General features: G+C 39.8%; 1 protein-coding gene across 1 annotated transcript; it reads left to right on the forward strand.

Annotated features, from left to right (window-relative positions):
- The first annotated feature begins 976 nt into the window (after positions 1-976).
- PSAT1 (phosphoserine aminotransferase 1) lies at positions 977-17577 on the forward strand. The gene is made up of 9 exons (XM_075020312.1): positions 977-1099; positions 3464-3524; positions 4733-4802; positions 5926-6131; positions 7764-7936; positions 9002-9171; positions 12808-12936; positions 15039-15176; positions 15804-17577. The coding sequence occupies exons 1-9, from the start codon at positions 1040-1042 to the stop codon at positions 15907-15909; spliced, it is 1113 nt and encodes a 370-aa protein (XP_074876413.1). The 5' UTR covers positions 977-1039; the 3' UTR covers positions 15910-17577.
- Positions 17578-19050: the final 1473 nt, after the last annotated feature.

Genomic DNA, 19050 nt, shown 5'->3' on the forward strand with positions numbered 1-19050 from the left:
TTGTAAGGCAGTATGTCTCTCACTAAAACAATCAGAAGAAATTGGATGAGCTGAAGTCTTTCCTTCAGTTGCAACAGTTTAATTGTATTAACTCTAAGTTTTCAGTGAACTTACACCAAGGTATCTGTGGAAAGACTAGTTTAGTATTTAGGGATGTTAGCTTAGGATTTGGCAGACCTCAAGGCAAGTCCCAGCTCTGCTATCCATTCCATGAAATTGATTTTCACAGCTCTCTTGTTTTTATTCCCTTTCTGTGAATTCCAAATAGCAATTTGCCTGCAATAGGCTGTTTGGGGAAGCGGTGCACAACACGCAGATATTTCTTGGATCAGAGAAGGCAGGGATCCTGCTCCTCTACGAGGAAAGAATTTTGCACAAAATAGGATGACATTTGGGTACTGTGAAACCACCTCTTTCAAGGTGAAGTATCAGCTGAAACGCACTGTAAGGACGGACTGCTATTTTTTCATTTCTCATGCACTCGTACAGATTACTTTTGGAACAAGCGTCCCAGCTCCGCAGCAGCAACTGCACGGGGGAAAAACCAACAGTGAAGTTACCGTAGGACACGCTCTCTTGCTCGCTTTCCCTCTTTCTACCTACCCGCCCACCCGCGGCTGCGCGTGCGACGAAGCCTCGGCAAGGCTGACGAGGTTTTCCCAACGCAAGGCACGTTTAAATCCCTTTCACCGCTCCGAGTCCTTCCCCGGCACCCACCCGTTTCGGCTTCCTTCGGTGAAGAACGCCGCCCCCCTCCTTCAGAAGGCGGACGCACCCCGGCGGCGGCGGCGGCGGCGGCGGGGGCGGGGCCGCCCCGCGCTCCTCAGCCCGATCACGCTGCCTCCTCGTGGCCGCCCTGCCAATGGGCGGCCGGGGCGCTGCCGGCGGAGGGTGGGGCAATGGGCGGGGCGGGCCGGCTGCAGCCCCGCCCCCTGGGTGTGTGTGACAGGAGCCAATCGGCGGGCTGGCGGCGGGGGGTTTATAGTGGCGGTGGGGCCGCCGGCTGCGGCGGGAGGGTGTTGGCTGCGGCGGGGGCGTTATGGAGTGCGGGCGGCAGGTGGCGAACTTCGGGGCCGGGCCGGCGAAGCTGCCGCGCTCCGTGAGTAGGGGCCGGGGGGCCCTTCCCGGCGCGGGCCGGGGCCGGGGCATGGCGGAGGGCGGGGGTGTGTGTCCGCCCCCGTCCGCCCGGCGCTAGCGCGGGGGGAGCGGCGCTGGCGGGGGCAGGCGGCTTTGCCCGCGGCAGGCGGCTTTGCCCGCGGGCCGAGGGGGGGCTCCCGGCCGGGCTGAGGCGGCGGGGCGGCGGCGGGTGCCCGCCGGGCGTCGCGGCGCAGCGCGGTTCCGCCTCCCAGCCCGGCTGCCCCGGGGGGGCTTCCGCGGGCGCCGGCGGCAAAGCGAGGGCTGGGGACGCTCGGGCAAGTAGCAGCGAAAAGGATGAGCCGCGCGGGAGCGAAGCCTCCTTTCTTCTCCCCCTGCCCCCCCGGTTCGGTGCCCTGGTCCGTTCGGCGTCCTGGGGGCGCGCCCCGGTGGGGTGTCGCGATTGCCCTCCCAGAGTTTTTTTTCCGAATCTGACCCGATGTGGCCATTCCTGGAGGGCTGGATCGCCTTTGGGATGGAAAGTAAGTTCTCGGATGCGCGAGGGCGGCTGTGTTGAGTACCTTATTTGTCAGCTGACAAATAACATGGTAATTCCCTGAGAAGTCTTTACTTAAAAAATGGTAATGAGCATAGAGGAGACTCAACCCTCCGGAAGGTTGCATCAGCAGCCATAGATTATCCAGCAACATATGGAGAGGGGGTGGTTTCTGCCAAATTGTACGCATCTGACTTTCGACTTAAGAGTTACGTGTTGTGGAAACTTTTTTGTTCTCTTCTTAGTTTCCTTCATAGCTTGCTTCGTTATTTTATGTGTTGTTTCTTTAGGTAAACAAATTTGCCACACAGCAGCTTTTTTTTTTTTTCCTTTTCTTTCACTCTTCTCGTGGAAGTGTCCTTTGTAGATTATGCTGCAAAGAAATTTGTTCTTCCATCTTGAACCCTTGATTCCAAAAGGGGCTTTTATTAGAACTGCTGCAGTATCCAACTCTCCAACAGGGAGTACTGACAACTGGGTTTAGGGTTTGAGGAGAGCATAGTTGAACTCCAATATTATTAATCTGTTTTCCCCTCTGGAAAATGCAGTGCTCTTATATGGACTACTGTATCACAGTTGTTTCACTTTGATTGTGGGCTGATGCCACATATGAAGCGCTCAGGCTCACTGAAGCAAGAAGGTGGATGGAGCTCTTTGGGGCTTTTGTAAAGTGTATCATGAATGTCTATTTTAAGGCATGTGCAGGTTGTCAGATAAAGAATGTTTCTAACAGAACTGGATTTTATCAGGAGGTTTAACAAGCACTTTCTAATAGTCTGTGTGTTCCCTTTGACTTTTTGCCCCCTTCTCTGGCATGGATAAGTTTGCACGTGAAACATGTTGGTCAGAACTTTACAACCCCTAACATCAAAAGCAGCACAGTTGTTTCTGGTTGACCTCTTGGTGACCAGCTGTTACAGTCGACAGATACCCTGTCAGCAAGGTAGATTTCTTGTTCCTGCAACTGTCCAGAGCATGTGGTTTCATGGCAGATCCTGGGGTGCATGCATACAGCATTTGTTTTGGTGGCTTTTCTACTAGGGCTCCCTCTCCTCCTGCTTCGTTTAGGAAGAACTAAGAATGTTCTGGCTCTCACACAAGAATTTACTGAAATCGGAAGCTGCCGATCCAATGGTTAGAATCTAATTCCACTTTGCTGATATTTGGGAGCTATGGGAGAAGAAAGAAGAATGGAAGGCTGAAGCAGTGGATTACCTGGCTAGGGCTTCTAGGAATGACCTGTGTTCTTTGGTTGCCTGAAAATTTTGCTTGATTTCTTTCTTAACTTTCAATAACGTAGAGAAGGCTCATCTTCAAAAAGTGCAGGACTTCATTCTGTGAAACTAGGCCTTGTCCTGTTGAATCAGTTTGAGGTATCCAATTCCCCAGTGTGATTTTTTTTTTTTTTTCACTTTGTTTTCCTCAATACCTTGTGTTCTCCTATTTGTACAAGTCAAGTGAAAGAACACAGGGTGGAGGGGTGGGTATGTAAGATGCTTGATTAGAAAGAGTACATATACAAACACTAATGCATTCCATAAAAGGTTGGGAGCTCCACTCAACTCCTAGAAATCACTCTGAAATGTAGCTGTTGAAATAATAACTTAAAACATGGTCTCCACAACAAGCATATGATTTAATTATGCTATCTTATGAAAAGCCTTCAGCTACTAGATACAACAAAATTATATTGGTGGCTATACTTCTGCTAATCTCACTTGACAAGTGTCTGGTTATTGCAGTATGGAGCAGCTGGCATATGCTTGATGCATTAGTGACTCCAGATAGTGGAAAATTCCCTTAATTTATTTGTGTATTTTTTTCTTTTGTTAGGTGTTATTAGAAGCACAGAAAGAACTGGTGGACTACAAAGGACTTGGTATAAGTGTTCTTGGTAAGACTCTAAAAATTCTCTATTTTTTCAGAATGTAGAGGTTTAACCAAGTTGTTTAATGAGAGTTTTTGATCTTGGTATTTCAGCTCCTTTTCTCTTCTAATACCTTATTCTGGTAACATGTATGTCCAGAGATATACATTTCATACTGCTTTTCTACCATTCATCAGGAGACCATAAAATGATACATAGCCAGATGTTCAGTGATGCAAAACAAAGGACTAGAGACAAAAAAAAGATAACTAATCATATGTAAAACATTAGTACTTTTGGATCTTTGGGCAGGGATGTGTGTGTATGTATGTGTGTGTGTATATATATGTAGGCATTATATAAAAAAAAATTTATATATATATAAAATACTGTATACATTTACACAAACTATACACAGATATACACATACTATACACGTGTGTGTGTATATAGGTATATAGGTACCATATATGGCATCTCATATACTATGTGGCAAATTGCTTCAGGTGTATTTGATGTATAGCGTCCCTCCCATTAGGAAGGCAGTGCTCTTCTGTCATGAGGAGGAGGTGTCTCCTGTGCCATGTGAGTAGCTGACTGGCTTTTTAGCTGCAGTTGCATGAAAATTTTATGCAAGAAGATGGTCAGCATTTTACTAATCTTGGGAAACTGTTTGGTTGCTAAAAGTAGAATGTGCAGCAGTCTCTGCAGGATTCATGTTTAAATTGTACCCTCTTGGACATGGAAGAAAGCATATGGATTTAATGAAAGCAATTAGTATTAAGTGTCCTTTATGTTTAATTAGGATTACTGCATGAAGAAGTCTTGTTAAAAATAAAAGAGCAAAACAACTCCCTGTACGTTACTCTATACTTGCTACAGATTTAGCAGCAGGGAAGATTCTTAGAGTGAGGAAAACTTACATCTTTCTAGGGAGTATGTTTTTCATGCAAATGTAGCTGTTCCTCAGTGTAGTAAGGTCATGTGGATGCCAAAAGTGAATGGACTGGATTTGCCTGGATCTGGACAAGACTGGGGGTATGAGTCTTGTGTAGGTATTTGGGAAGGCTCAGCAAAAAAAAAAAAAAAAAAAGAAAGAGTTGGAACTGGGAATGGGAGCCTTCAGGCATTTTGGGCCTGTAGTGTAAAACGTTTAAAGCGTAACACAATTTTTAAACTGCATTCATGTATTATCATTTTGTTTCATATTATTTCTACTTTTCTTTCCACCAAAGAAATGAGCCATCGAACCTCAGATTTCACAAAAATTTTGAATACAGCTGAAAATCTCATGCGTGAGTTGCTGTAAGTGAATTACTTCCTGCTTATTTTTATTTTATGCTTGTGCTAGTTGCACCAATAATGACTAATGTGGAGGCCTTTCCTTGAAAGCACCTGTTTGTGTGTTTGGTTTTTGTTTTTTTTCTTTTTGTTTAGATACTGTGTCTGAGAGTAATAATCTTGGAAAGAACATTGGTCTTCTGTTTGTTTTGATGCTGATTTGTTTGAATTTGACAAAGGGCTTGTATTAGGTTACAATACTTTTTGTGTCTCTACTATACACTGAGTAGTTGACTTTCCTCTGAAATTTTGATTTTTATCACCTTCATAGAATTAATGAAGGGCATAAGTGGAAACAATAGAAATCAGTTCTCAAGTAATGTACAGATCACCTCTATACTACTAATCAGTCTGATTTTATTAAGATAAGCTCTATGGATATGTTTTAGAATCACTCATCAGGAGCCCTTTTCTTATTTGTAGTGTGACACATTTTTAAAAATCTGACATAAATATATCGTGTTTAGAATTAGTGTTCTCATAGTTAAAAATGTTGGTCATTTCATATAAAAGATTAATTCTGGCTGTGACTGGCTGTGAGTCATTGACAGAGGGGTTTTAATGAATAATTTCAGCAAGTGCTTTTTGTGCCTGTATGAACAACTCCTTATGACACTTGCTTTGCATGTACGATTTACTATCTAGTTGCACTTTCAAACTGAAGGGTCTCAAAGCTGAATTCTACTGTGAGTACTTTGTGAAGTTCTTAGCCTGACAGAAAAGCTATGAAGCTAGCAATAGACAAAATTACAAGTGAGCATTAATTCTGCTGGAGTATCTTTCAAGTGTGTGTATACTCTACACCAGTAGAGCTATTCAGGAGTGAATTTGTTTAATGCTATCCAAGGCAGGAAAAAAGCTTATTTTCAGCAAATTTTTATCAGTAAAATGTATAGCATTAATCTTAATACTTCAGTTGTTACTAAAGACCAGTGTTTAGGTAAGTTAATGGGATTTGGTTTAACCTCTTGGCAAAGAGTCTTCTAAAATGACAGTGTTCTTCCTCAGTTGCTGTTAAATGCATGATATCAAGTAGCATGCATCATGTCTTCTGGGAATAATATAAATGGTTATTTCTTGCATGCAGAAATATACCAGAAAACTACAAAGTTCTTTTCCTCCAAGGAGGTGGATCTGGTCAGTTCAGTGCAGTCCCGCTTAATCTTATTGGTTTAAAGGAGGGAAGACATGCAGATTATGTGGTTACTGGAGCTTGGTCAGCAAAAGCAGCTAAAGAAGCAGAGAAGTATGCCAAAGTGAATATTGTTCATCCAAAACTAGGAACCTATACAAGTAAGTTGATGATTACATCCATCCATGTGAATGCTTAGCTTTTTGAATTGCTCTAAAAATTGGTCTAACTCAGCTGTTGGGTTATTGAATGTTAATTAATTAGAGTTGACTGCCCAGCAGTCAAAAGATTGCCTGCCACATCTCTCCATGTTCATCACTGGGAGATCTGTTAGATGACTTAACAGTCTCCACCAGAAAAGAATTGTGAAACTAGGCTGAGCAGATCCCAGAAAATAAGTGGCAAGAAGCAAATGTGTATCAGTAGGGAAATGGTCTGGGTTCTCTGATTTGTTGTTGTTATTTAACTGAGTTCTTAAGCTATTTGCAGGGATATTGCAAGGTATTTCAGTTTCAGGTACACTCAATAATGAGATTGCTCTGAAATTTAGAAGCATGTCTGGGATCTTAACCTTGTTGCCCCAGGAGATGGGAGACCTGCATTTTGTTACCTACTTTCAGGGGTTCCCAAATACTTATCTTCCCCATTCATGTGTCGTAACAGGCAGTTGGCTCTGGAATAGAAGGGGCATTTTCAACTCTTCCTCTTGAAGCTTGTTATTGGATGTAACAATCTGAATGACCACAGTGTAGAAAGAAGAAAAAGGTTAACTTTAATTGAGGCATTGGGAATTTTTGAGAGAGTCTGTTTCAAGAACATTTTAAGTGTGTGATTTGTCACTGGGTATACATAAATAATTCTTGGGAGTAGAGACACTTAAGTTCTGGTTTCTATTCCTGCTAGTCATGCTCACTTCTTTTCCCTCTGGTCCAAATTGTAGCATTGAACTGGAAGGGTGACAACAGGAAAGATGAAGAATATCCCCATATGAGTTAGTATATTAACTGGTGATAAGGGCACTCACTTGGAAGATAAGTTTATAGCCTCTGAGGCGCAGGAAGGAATTGAACCTACAAATTCCCAGTCTAGGGGAGTGTATTCACCATTTGGCAGCTGAAGATAAAGGGAGAGGCAGTAAATAATGGTGGAGGCAATAGCAGCACTTCTTCTGCCTCATGTTTTGGAGGAGAGAAGAAAGGAAGAGCAACCATTTGTTCTATGCAAAACCTGTTCTGTGCTGTCAGGGCATGCCTGTATATTACCTGTTGACAAAGGAAATCTTAGTTTTGTAAATCAGTTGCCAGGCTTAAATGGGATGTAGGTGGATAACCTTGTGTTCAGCTTGGGCAAGAGTGAAAAGCTTCTGGGGATGCTCAGAAACACAGCTTTAGAGAACTTTGCCGGTGATAATTTGGATGCTTCTGTGGCTCCAAAGGCACCAGGAGGATTCTTGGACCCAGCGCCTGAATTTCTCTGAAATGCTGTTTTGGACCCCTAAGGCAGTAGTTTGTAGTCTAGGATTGCAAACTTGATGAAAATACCTTCAAGAATTAGGTGCTGAAAACCAGAAGAGTGTTTGCAAGCTTAATGATGGCTCACCACAGAATTTTGGGAATCCACTGGTGTTGTTTCCTTTGCAGTTAATTTATATCTTCCTGGTAACAAGCTAATTAATACTTTATATGGTAAAATTGTTATGGGTTTGCACTTAAGTCCTGTGTTCAAGTAAAATTGCGTACCAGGAAAATTACTTGTCTCCAGTGACCTTTGGTTTTCTTTTTTGTCTGTCTCAGACATTCCTGACCCAAGCACTTGGAATCTTAATCCAGATGCGTCTTATGTCTATTACTGTGCTAATGAGACTGTTCATGGTGTGGAGTTTGACTTTGTACCTGATGTCAAAGGGACAGTCTTGGTTTGTGATATGTCATCAAACTTCCTGTCCAGACCTGTGGATGTTTCCAAGGTACAGTATGGGACACAGTGGCTGCACAAAGCATTTTCAAGCTTGAATGCATATAATTAGGCACTTTGAAATGTCTGGATGGCCAGACCTGAGGAGCAGTGAAATTAAGGAAATCATATTTTGTTAATTGGGTATCTGATGGTGGATACAAATGTTGAAATTTAAAGTTTGACATCTATCTGTTGTCCTTTTTTTTTTCCAGTAAAAACATATTGAAATATGTTCAAATTATTCGTGTTCATAGCTGTCTAAGAATATTTGTCTACTATGTGGTCTTCACTGATACTGTAGCTGAAAAAGATATCTTCTGAATCATTTTTAGTCTGTAGATAGTGTATATGGCTATAGCAGGTACTGTGAATCAGAATTTTTGATCCTGCCTCTTACATGGAAAATCTGTAACCCCTTTTAAGCTGCTAAAGCTTCCTGTGCCTCGCAATTACTGTGTCTGTTTCATAGATAATACAGAGGCAGAACACAGTACTTGCTCATGTTTGTAAAGTGTATTATGAGTGGGAAGTGTTACTGACTAGTGGAATAGCGTGTTTGACCTTTCTTATCTGTGTGTAGCAAAAACAAGGGGCAACTGTTAGTGCATTCATCTTGGCCTTTCCTGATCTGCCTCTTTGAACAGGTGGATTATATGATCTCTGTTCTGAAATACCAGATTCGTTAAAAATACTGTGATGTATGTATGAATTTATTTTTAGTAAATTTGCTTGGAATAGTGTGAAATTGGGACAGACTGCCTGGAGCATTATTTGTGACTACTAAATAAACACTTAGCAAATCATTGGGAAATTTGTTGTGATGTTCTTCATCAGCTGAATCAAGATACATGGTTCTGGTAATAGATGTACATGGCATAACAACTGTAGCTATAAGTGCACTTCGAAATCAGAACTTCTAACTCTTTGACCTACAACTTGCTTATTTTTGACACATTCTCCAATCTGTTCAGCTGAGTTGTATGCCTGTTGTATAGTGATATTGATGTATTACTCAGTTATAAGACCTGCTAGTGAATGCATGTAGCAAGTCCTTCTTTTCTTCTTCCTGTTAAAGTTTGGCGTAATTTTTGCTGGTGCTCAGAAGAATATTGGCTGTGCTGGAGTTACTGTTGTAATAGTACGTGAGGACTTGCTGGGATTTGCACTGAAAGAATGTCCTGTAGTGCTGGATTACAAAACACAAGCAATGAATGGCTCCTTGTATAACACTCCACCATGCTACAGGTATTTACCCTGCTATTTAATCGCTTTTATTCAGAAAGCTTCTGCACTGCCATCTGCTGCTCTTACCAAGAAAAGTTTCAGAAGTTGAGTGCCTTCAAGTCACTGATATGTTGGTGTGTTTTGCATGATTCCTGTGAAAACATGGGAAGTGTCCAGCCAAGTGACTGTAGTAGGCTTTGAGGTTGCCTAGTGGGACTCAGCCATAAAGGACAGTATTTTTAGAAGTAAATATTGTATGCTGTAATTCCATTGTAGAAGTTTCAGGATCCAGTTCTGACTTAGGTGAACGCAACTCTAGTCAATTCAGTGGTGATGCTTCTATCATTGCAAGTAGGTATTCTGGCACTTAGTCTTGCTTCTTGAACACTTAGTACAGATTTGATTTAATTTCTTCCTGAGGTTGTTCTTGGCATTTGAACCTCCAGATCCCTATTGATTTTCTTTGCTGGAAAATAGTAAATATTATTGTTATTAAAGGTTTTAATAATATAAAATATTACAAGACTATGTATTACTTTTAATTTTTTAATGTTTTTTGTTCTAGCTACCTCATTTACTACTGTCAGTTTTGAAATGAAACTGTAAAAGAATTTTTTTAAAAGGCATTTTAATCATTGCTTTCTTTTATTCTCTAGTATAACTTTCGATATTTGAGTACCACCTCAGTGTCTGACTTGACACATCCAAAAATAAAATTGGTCTAGCTTCATAATCATTGCTAGCAATCAGGATCATAAAACTGGCCATGTACCTGGTGATTTAATGTATGCAAGAAGCAGAACAGACTACAGCTTGCTCTTTTAAAATTACTATCTGCTAACTTTTGATAGCTAGTGAAGTAATGTTTTGCTGCTGACATATTTAGGTGTTGAGCCAGTAATATCTACTCATTCTTAATCTGGAGCATTTTTATACCAATGTCTACTAAAATAATTATTTAAAAAAAGAAAATCTTGAAACTAGGTATCCTTTTTTCCCAGAAGTTTTTTAAATTACTTTGAAAATAATGATTTCTACTTTTAAAGAAAGATAAGATTTCCCTTTGATTCAGATAATTTGATAATGTAATCTTTTATTGATGTTTAATCTCAGTTCTTACAGCTTTTTTGTACATGTCAGAATCTGCAAAGTTAAGTTCCCTAATGATGTCCAGCAGATATTAAATGCACTGTACAGGCATAAAGTACAGTGATTCCTGTGTATAAAGCCTACCTTAATGTCATCACTTACTTAAATTCAGTAGACTTTTAAGTGATACTAATTGTATCTCTGAATCTGCTGATTCTCACTATGGGGTGTGCTATTGCAATGACATAGGGGCACTTAATTTATCAAAAGAACAGTAAATCTTGTGAGCATATGTTTATTCCAGATTTTACAATGCCCAGCTAGTTTTCCCAAGGAGTATGCATACTGTAGAGTAGTGCTGTAATGATGTACTCTTGCTGTCAGCCCGTCTGCCCTATTGGCTGGGTCCACCCAGTATCCTTAGGGCTGCTCCTAAGACAAGAATTAGCCTTACAATGTTGCCATATTTTTGTCGTCTTTCTGATTGTAGCTTTGTAACGTGGGCTGTATGTGTGTCTCTTTCCCCAATAATTGATAAAGCCTCTATTTCATGACCGATTATTTTCCTGACTGCCAAGTCACACATACTGTTTTGGACACTGTGTACTTGCACATGCCAGGTTTTAAATCCAGCCATTCATGTTTTCCAAGTACAAAGCTATTTCCATTTGAAAAACCAAAGTTCTACTTAATCTCAGCACTTGAACACAGTGTTGCTCCTCTGGTTTGAAAAGCAAAACAAATTAAATTCTGCATCTTTATTTTAGCCACTGCAGAGAACTTCTGAAAAGAAAGTGCTGCTTTAGCTGTAACTCAGTATCTGTCAGTAACGTTAACAGGGTAGTGGGAGATTAAGGGAGCTGAAAATAAAGTTCTGTTCACCGTCTTGCCAGATTTCACTTCATGCTGCAGACCCACATTGGAGTACGCTCCAGAATCCAGAATGTAACACAGACTGAAATGTTGGCAGGGTGCACATCTGTTTGGCTTGCCTCTAAATGCCTGTTCCAGTTTTCGTTAGGAACTGGCAAAGCTTCTTAGTTCTCTTTTTCTCTACTCTCTTCCTCGCGCTCTCTAGTGGTTTGCTGGCAAACAAGCAGGAAATATTAACTGAATTTGCAAAAGCTACTTCAGCAGGATGTTAAATTAAATTAAGGTGATGCTAATGGCTTTAACCTCTTGGCACTCAGAGCTCGACTCTTTGACCCTAATATGCTTTGCTAAAATTAACAATGAATTTGCTATAAAAATCTCATTTCCAAGCTCCAGAATGCATTTTGCATTTAAAATTGCTCCAGAAACATTATTTTGACTGAGATGAAAGACGGATAAAAGACTTCACCTGGCTGGGGTTTGTGGATGACTCTAAGGCTGACTTCTTTAAACTTTACTTGTCCAAAAAGTTTCACTGAAAGAAGTAAGGGCAAGAGGTGAATGTGGCCCTATATATTAGGCAAGGTCATAGGCTGTACTTCACTTAAATCCTTTACACTGGGGTAGTTGACAGCGTTCTGTCATAAATGTGGCAAGATTGTGATCTCAAAGCTGTAAGGTGCTTTGCATAAAAGGCAATCTGTAACCTCAGTTATTCTGCAGTCTTTCTGCAGTGTTCAAAGATTTGATGCTGGCATCCCCTGAGAAATTAAAAGTAGCAAAGTTTAAAACAACCTACTGCTAGATTTGTGTTAGGGAAACTTGTAGGGTAATGTTCTCTGAGCGTGCCCTTGGAATCTGTAATGAAGGGATTAAAAAAAGCAAACTTGTTGGAAATATGCCATGAAAACTTGTGAACAGTTTTTTATGTAAAGTGGTGTAGTCGTGGGAAATGCCTGAACTTGAACAAGCTGAGTTTTGTAGCAAAAGCACAAAGGCAAAAGGCCTCAGGGATTTTTTATGTTGCACTTGTGTAACTAGCATTGAAATACTTGGTCCCAAGCCATGTGATGCCAGTAGGCTTCCAGATCTTTACATAGAACTTGAATGGTAATAACTAAGTGTGATACATCATAATTTGTTTCGCTAAACTTCACTGTTGGTGTGGGCAAATGTTTTTTTGGACATAAATGGGATTATAGTTTTTATTTTTAACATTTGTGAAAATGTGATTAGATTTCTGGCATTATTAATGTACATACATTTGAGATTCACCCCTGTATCTTTGCTAGAGCAGCTTCACAGTGCGGATGCTACTAACTTCTGTGCTAACTCTTTCTGGGACTTGACAGACAGTTGCGTGTTCAGTGAACTGTTAGTCCACACAGCATGTCTGGGGATGTCCTTGGTAGCCCTGCAGGGCTGCAGGAAATCTGCAGGACTTGTCCTTCTGTGGTGCAAAGGATTAAGTTTGGTCCAACAGATTTGTGTAGCATTTAAATTTCAGGATACTTCATCTGTGTCCAAAAAACATTGCCTGCTTAGAATTGTCATAATTTGTAAAATAGTCCAGATTCTGAGTTGTTAACAACCCTAAAACCAAACATAACATTTTGTATCTGAAACATGTTGTGAACTCTTAAACAGAACTTTTTTTTTAATAAACTGACTGAAAAATGTTTTTTCCTCTTGCAGTATTTATATCATGGGATTAGTACTGGAATGGATAAAGAATAATGGTGGAGCTGCAGCTATGGATAAACTTAGTTTAATCAAATCACGAATGATTTATGACATTATAGACAAATCTAATGGATTCTATGTGTAAGTTGCTGTGCTTTTCCCCTTGGTTTCAATACTTGTTGCAGAGCCAAACATATTCATAACTTAAGATTCTGATTGCAGCTTATTTTTTAAGTTACCTTTTCAGTATATAGAAATTTTGAGGAATCCTACAGGAAATATTTGTGCAAACCATTCACTTGATAACTATCCAAGGATGAATCTCATTCCAGTAGGAAGTTATTTCAAGTTATCCTGTATAGATCAGTTGTGAAGCACATTAATATTAATAAAATGCAGGAGCCTAGGAGAAAAGTATACAAAAACCAGATATGCAGATTCTGGGTTTGTATGCTTACTGAATCTCTTGGGGAAATACAGAGAAGGTGGCTTGTAAGAAATTGTAGAGACTAATTCTGCATCATATTCTTCATACCATCTCTTTCAGTAGTCACACTCTGCTTTTTCTCTGTCTAGGAGAGCATTTTTACTAGGCTGTGTTAAGTTCTGAAACACTTTCTGAAATAGGAGGAAGATCAGACCTAGATGTAATAAAAATGTAATACATTTCTTTGTGTATGTTTTTTTTCTTCAATTTTTTTGAAGGTTTTCCAAAGCATATTTAACTCTCTGATTTTTACATACTGTTGCAAGGCATTTTTGAGCTCACAAGACCCAGAATATGTATAGTTAAAAGCTGATGTTGTAATTCGGAATAATTCTAATATTCACCAAGCTCAAAAACTAGTAATTGACTATGAAACTGCAAAATACTTTCCTTTAGTAAAAAATCAACAGTTTTGGGACCTAATTAACTTTCAAGTCAAAGTTAGGATAGGGCAAATTAAATTTGGATTTTAAATTAAAGCTGGCTGCAACCTTAATTGGCAGGGGTATAGTTTCATCATAATATTGAATACATTCTGCTTATCCATTTAGTTAATGAGAACAGCTTTGCCTTTAGCATTGTCATGATCAGGATTGTGATCCTACTCTACTGAAATCCTGAGGGTTTTTCATAAACCTCAGTAAGCAAATGAAGCCTTGAAAAAACATTTTGTGACAAATAGAAATCTATTTCTGGCAAGCTGGTCTGTAAGGCTGTGAGTGGGAAATGCAATGCAGATGGGATGGTAAATAGTCAATTGGGAAGGCAAAGCAAGCTTCACTAACTGAGCTGTATGCATCTTACTAAGTAATACAGTTAAGACTTTTTTTTTTTATTGTATCTATGACTAAAAGGAAGACCTATTTGAAGCTGCCTTCAGCGCTGTAATGTGCCACCTAATCTGTGGCATGCTTCACTGGGTAAGCAGTATGGCAAGCCATTTAGCAAATGGAGACTTTTTTCCACAGAGTGCTGTGTGCCATTTGCAGTTTGCTTTCCAAAGTCTGTGTACTAAGTAATGTCAGATTGCCTAGTAGCAACTGGATTTCTAAAAACTATAGCGTAGTTACAGCTATTCAGATATGGGAATGCTTACAAGCATAGGCCTTTTTGAAGAGTGTTTTCCTGGTTGCATCTGAAGCAGAAAATTTGCATTGGCAGATACGATGATTGATCTTTTTCTCTTCATAATGGAGACATCTGTACAAAGGAACGAGGGAGGAACTAAAAAAGAATGATACCCATTCTTTGTCAAATAGAATAATAATAGGTATGAAATTTACATGTACTTTATAAGAACTACTTCCTAATGAAACCCTGCAAGAATCTACATCGCATAAAAATTGTGTCAGTCTTTGAAGCTAAAGAGAAGAAACTGCTTGAGACTTAAAGTTCACTGTGACTAACTTCACTTACCCTAGGGAATGTAACTAAGGCTGTCATGGGTGGAGGGGTATTTTTAATTATGTTTTTTTTTTAAATTGGGTCTTTTTACAAGCCTCTTGTGCATTCCTCTCTGGCAATTTTGAGTATGTCAGGAAGGGTTAATAAGCATTCTACTTACTGTTTCCATTGTTATACTTGGTTAAAAAAGGAAGGCTGCTTTCTTTCATAGAAAGTAATGACCTTTTCAGCTATGGAGGAATGACTTCGGTGCTAAACAGATGCAATTATTCACTTTCTGAAATTATGTATAGCTTAATATTTAAATTTAGCACAAAAATGGGTTAGTCATTACATTCTGCAACTTTTCTAGATGTCCAGTGGAGAAAAAGAACCGAAGCAGGATGAATGTTCCTTTCCGTATTGGCAGTATCAAGGGTGATGAAGTGCTGGAAAAGAAATTTCTTGAGAAAGCTGTGGAACTTAACATGATATCTCTGAAAGGGCATCGGTATGTATTAATCGGATGAATCTTTCCTGTGCAGAATAAAATTGTATCTGCAGTGATACAGCAGCAGGCACTCTGCGTTGACTTACCAGCCTTTCTCACTCACAGGCTGTTCCTCATATTGATTTGGCATCAATTGGGAATAGCAGTCTAGAGGCTAATCAAAGACTGCTGGTGGCTCAACTACTGCTTAGGTGTGGTGGGGCTCAGAGAGCTTTCTCCTTAATTCTGCTTCCTTCTCCAATTTGATAAATCTGGCTCTGTGCAAATGTCAGAGAAGGTGACTCTTAAGGTCAGATTCTGTCACTGTATAAAGCCTTTCATTACGTGGCTTGTTTACCTGGTTGCAAGAAAACCTTCCTATGTTCAGTGGTGTTTGTGGGATTAAAAAAGGCAGCTTTTTGATTTCACAGGGCTACAGCGTTGGAGCTGTAAATAACTAATAAATACTGAGTTTCTCTAGATTGCATGGTTGCCTTGAAGAGTTAATGTTGCTTCTCATTCACATAAAATGTGAATTTTATCCCTTTGGAGTAGGGGTAGGTTTAAATGCCTGTGAACATTATTAATGTCTTTTTTAGAATTTACAAAACCATTCTATTTTTTTATCCCCTTCTCTTTTCAATTTAGATCTGTGGGAGGAATCCGTGCCTCTTTATATAATGCAGTGACCGTAGAGGATGTTCAGAAGCTTGCAACATTCATGAGAAGCTTCATGCAGATGCATCAGTCATAAAAGCCCATGGGTTAGAGCCATGCTGAACATCTATGAAATAAAAGCTGAAGGGTTTGAAAGTTACTGTGGTACTGCACAGCTGTAGTGCACAAGTTATGTTTTGTTTTGATTCTTGTAGCTATTTTAGTTAACTGCATAGGATTGAGGCCCAATCTTGCAATGACTTGGCAGCCTTGGCTTCACTGAAGATGAAGATCCCCAGACTGATCAAAATTGGCTCCAAAATTTGCAAAACAGTATTCTTAATGTGTAGTTAAAACATGAGTAACATTGTAAGATCTGAGTCTGTTTCTTGCTTCTAGTCACAAATGACTTCTTCAGCAATGTCTTGTTTTCACTAAACTTCAGGAGGCAAAAGTTGTCATAAGCTTTCTGTAATGCTTTACAAATACTCTGACTGCACAGTGAAGCTAGAACTAATGTTAAGTGTTCTCTAAGGACATCTAGTTTATCAGATATATTCCAACAGTATACCACCAGCAAGGATATCTTGTTAGTTTATCGGATATATTCCAACAGTATACCACCAGCAGTATTTAGGAGTTAATGTATGTTCCTAATTTGAGGACGTTGCCTTTAGACTTCTGCTCCCATGCTTGAAGTCCTATCATAACAGTTCCGTGTAGCAATACCCATTGTGGTTAAAGTCTGTAGGACTGGGCCTTTTTTCATATTATCATTTATTGGTTTAAAGCTAAGATGCATGAGTTTGTTATTAAATCAATTTATAAGATGTTGTTTATTTCTCATATACATTTTGTATATTAAACTTCCCTAGGTTATTAATTTTATATTCTTTTTTTTGGAGTGTGCATATTTGCTCCTGCCAAAAACTTGTTTTTAATTTGTTAACCTTGTGCCAAACTGGATTGCTGTATTCTGCTCAATGGATCTGTGACTTTCTCTGCACTGACTTCCTAGCCCAAAGTGCAGCAGACTTCCTTGTCTGGTGTTACTTAAATGTATTCCCTCTCTAATTGCTCCAGTATTTTCTCTGCCTTTTCATTGCTTCAGTTCTGTAGTCTTTTGTATGGAGCCTTTTGTATTGCTTTGCCCAGCTGGAGTAAATGGAAGTCTTGACTTCTCTGCCTTTTTCCTGATGCTACATCATAGTTCTGATCCAACTTTCTCACTCGATCCTTCTGGCTTATTCCAGACTTTGATTACTCTGCGCTAGAGAAGGAACTGTGGTTATGCAAAGATCTTCAGAAGATCTTCTGTTATAGTACCCTTGAGTTACTTTCCTTCTCAGCTTGTGAATTTACTGCCTATGACTGTATATTAACACTAGCCTCCTATTTGACTGTGTAGAAGCTACCTGCTAGTATCATAGTGTTTAGCATTACTGCGGCTGGTTTCAGACTGTAAACTCTTTGGTACAAGATTGGGATTTTTTGATTATTTTTTTTAGGTAACACCAGTACAGTGTTAACAGTTTAGTAATGATAATGATGGACTGACTGTACCTTTCTTGGTGCTCACAGCAAGTCAGTGGAGTTGTGCTAGGGTTGAGTTACATTCCTATCTGAAAAGTCATCATTTTATGACTACTTTTCTGAGACTTTTGTCAACTTAGTGTATCTCAAAGTAATTAAACAAATCGGATGAAGAAAATAAAACTTAATCACAGCATGCCATGAAGTACAAGTGTGTCTGATGCTTTTGTTTTTGTCACTTCCAGGGTGTGAAGTCATGCATAATGTGTGTTAGAATTTTAGATTCCAGTATCATCCTTTTTCCTAAAAAGCAAGCATCCCTCATTTATGTTTTATTTCTTTCTGAAAATAGGCTTTACTACAACTAGTATGGGAACAAGAGTAGTATTATAAGAAGGCTCTGAGAACACTTTTTTGCCCTGGTAATTGTGAAGATCTAATTCAGGTTCCATATTAAGCTTTTTAACTTTCTAAAATTCTACTTCCTCCAAATTTCCTGTACTTGTTTTAAACAGTAGCTGTGGCTTATATCTCCTTCCAAAAGTGTGTAAACCTTTCTATTTTTTAATAGTCTCGCATTCCTCTTAGCAGGCATGCTTTTACATGTGATTACAGAAGAGCTTGCACTGCTGTATGCAGCCAATCCATGAACCCCACAGGGAACCTCTTTGCTACTTCGGAATTGTGCCTAGCATCTTGTCAATTAAAGACTTTTTTTTTTAGCCAGAAAGGCAAAAATCATGTGAAAGCAAAATGCAGAGTGAAGACTGTATTAGCAGAGAGTGATTGACTGAATATCATGTGAGGGGGGTGCAGGAATGCTGGGAAGACTAGAGCATGTGCCTCATGAATTAGTTAATTGAGATTTTTCAGACTCACATATGCAACAGTTCTACCATTCCAAGCTGCATCCCTGAAAAATGTAATCAGGGTATTGAGCCATGGTGGACAGAGAAATCCCACTTTCCCTCATCAGATTAGTAGGAGGTATTTCAGCAAGGGGTTGCTGAGAGTCCTGGTCTATTTCCCTCATGTCAGTGTTTCCAAGCTGGGTCAATAATTGCAGTGTTTGGAATTACGGCTTTTCTTGGTGTGATATGAATACTCCTGAGGCATTCAAAGGTGTTGAAAAATAGAAGTGAAATACTGGCCTCATCTGAGTTTGCGCATGTAGAGAGAAAATTGTAAGATGAGCTCTTTTCAGTGAATACTGTTTAAAATACCTCTTCTAGTGAGTTGTCTCCATTACATCTCCTAGCTTTTTTAATTGGATTTCACAGAAGCAGTTGCTAGCTTTCTTTGGAGTGTAAAAGTCCCTGGCCACTGTCTTTCCCAGGCCTGGCCTAAAAAGAGAAAGCTGCTGAGGAGGAGGTTGTGCACTCCCTCTGTTTCTGCTTTGCGCAGTGCTTTAGCTCAAGTGAAAAGAACTGTAGAGCAGGAAGGCACCCTGTCCCAGGGGACTGCTGTCAGTTGTCAATGATAGGGTCTTTCCATGGTAGTTGTGGTACGATCTCTAAGCCTGGCAAAACAATTAAGTAAGAATTAGAAGTCTGGGTTGCCACATCCTTATTTAACTAGTAGTTCCAGTGGAGATGAAAGATTCATATGGACAGCAGTGTGGACAGTCCTGCCCCTGTGTCAGCTGACACTCTGTATTTCCTTTTTTTTTTTTCCTGTTTCTGTTTCAATTAATCCTGTTCTTCTT

Source organism: Buteo buteo, chromosome Z, assembly GCF_964188355.1.
Source record: "Buteo buteo chromosome Z, bButBut1.hap1.1, whole genome shotgun sequence".
Lineage (NCBI taxonomy): Eukaryota > Metazoa > Chordata > Aves > Accipitriformes > Accipitridae > Buteo > Buteo buteo.